General features: G+C 52.2%; 1 protein-coding gene across 1 annotated transcript in view; it reads right to left on the reverse strand.

The window, feature by feature from the left end:
- Positions 1 to 972, reverse strand: part of SLC2A2 (solute carrier family 2 (facilitated glucose transporter), member 2) — a 10,050-nt gene extending 9,078 nt beyond the window's left edge. The window contains exons 1-2 of the mRNA XM_010572895.1: positions 940 to 972; positions 201 to 296 (exon numbers count right to left, since the gene is read on the reverse strand). Coding sequence (XP_010571197.1) covers positions 201 to 296; positions 940 to 972 — 129 coding nt within the window. The remainder of the gene's footprint in view (positions 1 to 200; positions 297 to 939) is intronic.
- Between the last annotated feature and the right edge of the window lie 5,980 nt (positions 973 to 6,952).

Raw genomic sequence — 6,952 nt, forward strand, 5'->3', positions numbered from 1 at the left:
GTGTTACCCCTTGCTTGCGGCCCAAGGGGGGAATGCGGGTCACAAGGGGGGGGGGTCCTTGCCATTGCCTTATCACGGGGAGATAGCGCCTGGGGAACGGACAGAGCCCTCCTGAGGGCTTCTGCAAGGGACAAACCAGCCCTGGCTGCCCTGAAGCCCTTGTCCCTTGGCTGTGCACAGCTTGGGGGGGCTCGGCTTACCTTCTGCGGGGCGTTAATGACACCCAGGCTGTAGCCGTACTGGAAGAAGCCCAGCACCGCGGTGAAGACAGAGAGGACCAGTGTTCCCGTGAGGTGCTGGGGGAAGAAGCGGAGAACAGCCTCATCCCTGTCCAAACCCCTGCCCGAACCTAGTGGGCTGCATCCCAGCCCTGTCCCAAGGGATCCCGCTCCCCGGCTGGCCGGGACAGCGGCACGCAGGGATGCTGCTGCTGCAGCAGAGGTGCTTTGGCCGGCTCCAAAGGAGAAGGGAAAGCCCCTGGGGGGGGGGCAGGATGAGGCCCCCAGGGCAGAGCGACATTGCCCCACAAAGAGCAATCTGTGCCGGGGCTCTCCGGTGCTCGCGGTGAGCCGGAGCTCTGCCCGGTCCGGCAGCGCGGGCGGCAGCAGCAACGTGTCCTGCCCCATCCCCATCCCCACCGCTGAAGCAGGACGGCTAGGAGAAAATGACCACAATAGAGTTTTTCAGCAGTGCTGTTTCAAGTGGTTTTTCGTTCCGTTGCAGTTAAAATTATCCAACAAGCTGACGGAGCTCTTAAAAATAAAAAATAATCCCTTGACCCCTTTGCCCCTGTGCTCAGTATGCAGACATCAAAGAGCCATTAATTAGGGGAGGGGATTTTTTTTGCTGGTTTTGGTCTTGGCAAGCAATAAATACCATTGCTCGGTGCTGGGCTCCTGCAGAAATTCTAGTGCAAAAATACCACCGAGCCATGGTTACCTTCTCTGCTTGCATTTTGCTTTTCTTGTCCATCCTGCAGCTCCTCCGCTGTCCTCCCGGGAGCGGTCACTGTCCTGGGCTGCGGAGCGAGGTGGGGGCTTGGGCAGGGCTGGCTGGGATGGAGGCAGCAAAACTGGCTGGTGCTCTGAGAGATGGGACTATATCAACTCTGGAGTTAATGAGAAACCCAAGCCTTCCATGTGGCCAGCGCTCGGCTCAGAGCAGCCACTACCAGTCCCTGCATTTGGGGAGACAAACGAAACAACGGGAGAGCCGCAAAGACATGGAGTGGACCTGGGAAATTCAAAGGATCCAGCTGAAGGGCCGGTTTGGGGCTGTCCCTCGGTTGAACAGTCTGTGGTGTGACATGCCAGGGACTTGGGAACGTGCTACAGCCTATTTCGAGATGTTCAACACCTTTCTTGCCTTCTGTGCTACATTACAAGCCTCTTGCTGAATTAGCAAGAAGAAACCTTTCCAGCATATGTAGCAAAGAAGCTAGAAAATGACTAAGAGTGTTTTATTTAGATAGCACTTGGCACCTGCTTTAAAACATATTTATGTGTGTATAACATACACAGCCAAACATATATAAATACAGATGTATACAGGTCTCTCTCTATATGCGTACATACATACCTACACGCACACAGCCCCCTCAACACGTAGCTGTAATGCTGGTACCCACCTGTACGTACGCACCCTGAGCATTCAGGGGGGACGGCTGTGTGTGTATATGGAGATATAACATAGCAAAATTACCCAGAATATCACAATAACGTATGTTTTTGTTAAAAAGCCCACAACAGCGCGAACGCTGAGCCTTTCAGCACCACCAGCTGATTGCTGCGCTGTCAAATATTGCCGATGCTAGCAAATATTGCCGATGCTAGCAAATATTGCCGATGCTAGCAAATACTACCTACGCTGCCAAATGTCGCAGCCCTTTGGCTTGGCTCCTGTGGTGGTGCATTCTCCATTTCACGACAGCTCGCTCGGTGGTCATGAACTTTGCACATCTGCAAAAGCTGGTCTGAGCTGGTCTCGCTCGGGCTTTGCTGTCCTCGATATCGTCAGCGAATGGAGCTGCAGGGCCGGGGCGGATGGCAGCATCCGTAGCGGACATGCCAAAGTCTGAATCAGACGAGAAGGTGATTAATGCCGTTACCTTCCAGATAAGTCCCTGATGGGTCTGGCAGCCAAGTCGGATGATGCTCTCAGTCAGCCAGGCTTCACATGGGCACAGAATGTACTTTCTACAGAGGAAGAGGGGAAAAAAAAAAAAAAAAAAAGATGAGTGTAAGACCACTAATCTTTGCACTGGTCTACTCCAGTAAAGTAAAACTTTAACTGGAGGAGAAAAGTTCATTGAATTAATGCCGGCATTGATTCCAGCTGTAGCACCTGCATTCCCCTCTCAATGCTGTAAGGGGGAGGGCCCCGAGGCTGAGCATTTTGAAGTTTTCCCCAATATTTGTCCTTCCAGCTGACATCTTTGCCCATTGCGTTTGTTTGCTTGCTGTGTGTGGATACCCAGGCATTTACAAGCACCGTTTCTTTGCATTGTGGTTAAATGCCTCCATGCCGGGAGGCATGGGTAGGATTAGACAATTAACAGGCTGCTCCAAGAATCGGAAAACAAATGAGACCCCTGACCCAATATCCCAAACTGAAACCCTTGGGCACTGTGAAACTCCTGGCCAGGACCGACGTCCCCCTCCGCGATTCCCATCCCATTGCAGGTGCCCGGCCGAGGGAGGATGCTGATTTTCCCCCCCTACTCTTCCCAGCCTACCGCGGGCAGTTTGAGGGGGCAGAGACCATCTACGTACCGAAAAGAGAGGGCAGGGTGGCTTTTCAGTGGCTTGTAGCCTGTCGTGTCCTCCCTGCTACTGCTGACCGAGCAGAACCCTCCCTTAATCCGGCATCCCAGGGAGGGGGTGCAGAGCGGCTTGGGCGCTGCAGGGAGGCACGGGTGAGCATCAGGCACCTCGCCAGGAGCGGTCCGGCGACTTCCATGGAAACCTTGGATGCCAAAGCCTGGAAGCCCCATGGCCACCAGCCTCCCTTGGCCAGGTCTGCTGGCAAAAGGCGTGAAGACATGCCGGGGTTCTCCCATCCCTTCCCAGCCCCTCTTACCCTCCCTGCTGGGCTGGGTGCTGGGACTGGGTGCCTGGGGCTGTACCTCTTGTGTACGGCCCCCAGCTGGGCTGCAATACCCTCCTCCAGAGCCTTGCCCCCAGGCAGTTTGCACACATATTTAGCTCTCAGTGACACTAACAGATTTAAGCCCCTGGTTTTTTTTATGAACAGGGGTCTGGATGTGGATGTGCTGATGAGCAGAGGCCAGCTCGAGGCTCAGGGATGGGACCGGTCGGTGTGTAAATCTGCCTCCCGCTGCAGTCACGTCCCAAAGGGGCTGTCAGAGCATCACACCTCGCCTGTTACCTTGGAAAACCGAAGCGCAACGTTTCTACGTGGTAGAGCACCGGACCCAACTCCACCAGGGTGAATAGCAGCCCGTCAAACCTCTTGCACGTTTGACGGCCGGTTGTGGGACCGCAGACCGTGCAGGTATCAGCGCGGTGCAGCTCAGGAGCGATGCTGAGCCGTCCCGTGGCTGGCGAGCCTCGCCGGGCAGCAGTTAAGTGATTTGACCGAGGGCACAGAGATGGAAGGGGCAAAGGGGAGGGGGCACCTTCCCTGCGGGGCCAGTCCTGCCATCCTCATCCTCGCCGCTGGGACCCCAGGTTTGCCCGCCTGGGGCTTGTTCCTGCTTTCTCTTGTCCGTGTTCAGATGATCCTTGAACAGGTCCGAGGGTGACAATGGGACCCTCGGGACCCCGTTTACCGCAGCCCAGGCACACCTCGTGCGCTCGCAGGAGCTGCTCCGGTCCCAGCCGCAGCAGCCCCGCGACTCCCCACCGGGCTGACGGCTGCTGAGCTGCTCAGCTCGTCACCCCTGTTCCGACCGACGCTGGGGAAAAAAGCGATACACAAAACCGTAGGAGGCTTCAGAATAATTAGGGGGGAAAAAAAAAAAATGATGGATGTTTGAAGGTGATGAGAGCGTTCGGTCAGCTCGGATGCTGCCTTGCGTGGAGACTGACCCCTTGTATGTGCGGAGCTTTCCTTGTCAGGGCAAATGGAGCAGCTCAGCCAGATAAGATTCATCCCACAGTTATTCAGGGAATGCGGTGTGATGCAGAGGTGGAACGTGCAGATGACAAATGTGGGTCTCCACACATGTGGCTGGGCACTGCCGTGGGTCCAGGTGACCCCAGACTGAGGGCATCACTGCCATTCCCAGGTAAAGTGCTGTAGAAATACCAATTTCACTATCTTCAGGACAGCAGCACACACCGCACCGCTGGTTAGCGCTTTGGCCAGTGCTGTAGGGTTTTGTGGCTTTTCTCCAGGGCTCCCAGTAAGAAGCTGCTCCACACTGCTCTCGTAGCTTCTCATTGCCCGAGTATGCAAAATAGGTAAATGCCAGGAATGCCAAGCAGCACCCAGCCCCTTACCCTGGGTGACTGCACCTTGTAGCATGAATCTTAACATTTCATGATGGGCATCATTTACATTATTTGCAAACAACAGTGCTTGCATTCTTGCTAATGCTGTATTTTAATAATAAAGTCTAAGAACTATGTATAATGTTACTGTTATGCAGAACTGCCATGCTTATCGCCTGCTGTATGTTGCGTCTACTGTAATTGGTGTTGTTGCTAAATCTAATGCTATGAGATAAAAGCAATGGGTTAGAGTTTATGGTTGGGCTTTGCTTTTGAACAATTAACCATGCTGTCACATCAGTGAAAGGAATTTAAAAGATTCCATAGACAGCTGGCTTTCTCTGCGGCTGGGGTAATTTGCACACCCACCTGTTTTACTGCCTTTGGGTCATTCAGAGGCAGCTTTGATGGTAAAAAAAAAAAAAAAAAAAAAAAAAGAAAGCATAAACCAAAACAAAAAGAAAAAAAAGGAAGATCTAGACCATAAGGTTGTGGCTCTCCAGGTACGAGCAGGCTGATGAGAGGCACATCAGAAGCAGGCTCGAAAAGAACACAATGTATGTTCATATTTTCTCTATATATGCACAGCAGCTGGGGCAGGCAGCAGCTCTGGGGCCACCTGCGGGACCGGGGTCAGCCTGACAAAACACATTTGAGAGGGAGAATTTGGTGCCTTTACAGCACAGCTGTAAAGATACCCGTGTGTCGGCCTTGTACCCTTCCAGCAAAAACTAGTGGCATTAAACCAGGGGGGTTTAATGGGGCCCGTCCCACCTCCCCAGCTCTGGGTGATGCAGCATCTCCCAGACAAGAAAAATTGGGAAGAAAACCCAGCAAACCTCTTTTGCGGTAGGTCGCAACAAGTAAGACGGGAAGCGAACGGATGCCGCAGGGGCACGGCGGTGGCGACGGGCATCCTACGCCTTGAACCGCATCCTTACTGCTGAGGACATCTCTGGTGGCTCTCCTTAGAGCAGCCGTGCCCCCGGACGGGTGGCTTATCGTCCTGGGGACAGGCACGGCATGGAGGTCCAGCCCACACCTTCAGGAACAGGCTGAATCCGCCCAAGTGATGTTCAGGTTGGCCCCAAGTACGGAGCAGCACCGCACAAATTGTTGCACGAGCAGCAACAGACCTGTGCAGGCTCAGGTCGAGGCAAGGAATTGCAGCATAACTTCAACCATTTCCAGCAACCAGCCCAGCGCCAGGGCCAGGGTCACCTTGAGCATCCCCTTTCTGTCTCAAAATAGGTAATACGATCGACCCCAAAACCATCGCACAAGAAAAAATGCCATCTGATAATCATTCTGAAACAGATTTGAAAACACATTCAATTCCCACAAGCAGCTGCTGCAGCCTTACCTCTGAGCATCCTTTACCTTGGGAATGGTACCCAGCATCTCCCCAGTGTCTGCAGTGTGCTGGGGGGGTAACCAGCGGCCTCGCGTGGCCTCGTGCCAGCTCTCGGGGCTTTTCTTTCATTTACCGTGGAGGGTACGACTCATCCCTGAAGTTCATGCAGTATTTCACAGCAACTCTGTAAATAATTGAATCTGCAACAGGCTCGAGTGACTCCTGCACACACAGACATGACTTCTCTTTTTCCTCCTGCAGCACTGCTCAGCTAAACAAGTAAGTTTTCCGCATAAAAACTCCCAGAAACAGGGTTTTAAAAGGAGCCCTGTGTTTTATTTCTTTAAACACCATAATTAAGTAGTTTCTGATAGCATTGATCAACCACAAGCGAATCAAAGCCAGGAATATTTGGAGGGGAAAGCATGTCTTTATAATAACCATGGGTTGATTTTGTAGAAGAGCAGAAGTTTTCACATGGCGATGGTCCATTGAGACATCCCTCGGCCGCTGCTCGCTGCCGGGCAGCATCTCAGGGGATCTGCCCCGTCCTCCCGCACTCATCCTGCCCAAACCCACCGCTTTCCCGAGACCCTCCAGTCAAAGGGCGTCATGCCAAGGAGCCCTGAAAAGCTGCTTTACCTCCATGACCTGCTCACGGTTAACACCCCAGGTTTTATTTACCAGAACATAAAAGGCATGGCTTGATGTTGAAGTTTTGTGTTTTATTGCGGTTGGCACCAGAAATGCGTTTGCTCTGTGGTATGTCCATATACACACTCTGTAGACAAGACTGCGTTAATATTGGTTTCTCATGACTTTTGTTTCAAATGACTCTAAGATTTTAAAAAATACATTCACAAACTACCTTATGTTTAAACACAACAATTCCCTTCTATTTCGTCACTGTGCCCCAAAATCCACAATATATAAAAAAAAAAAAAAAAAAAAAAAATCCAAAGCTGGGTATTCGTCACTTCAAGGGGGACACCCCCCCACCTCAAACAGTTACCAGTTTGCAACATAAGAAAAAGCTCTGGGCTTTCTTTTATTTATATTTTAACCACAGTGAAAATATAAAGAGCTGGTGGCAATCAGTATCCGTGACGGGACTCGTATGGGATTTTAATTCCCGTATTGTGGT

Source organism: Haliaeetus leucocephalus, unplaced genomic scaffold (genome assembly GCF_000737465.1).
Source record: "Haliaeetus leucocephalus isolate CR32 unplaced genomic scaffold, Haliaeetus_leucocephalus-4.0 Scaffold362, whole genome shotgun sequence".
Taxonomy (NCBI): Eukaryota; Metazoa; Chordata; class Aves; order Accipitriformes; family Accipitridae; genus Haliaeetus; species Haliaeetus leucocephalus.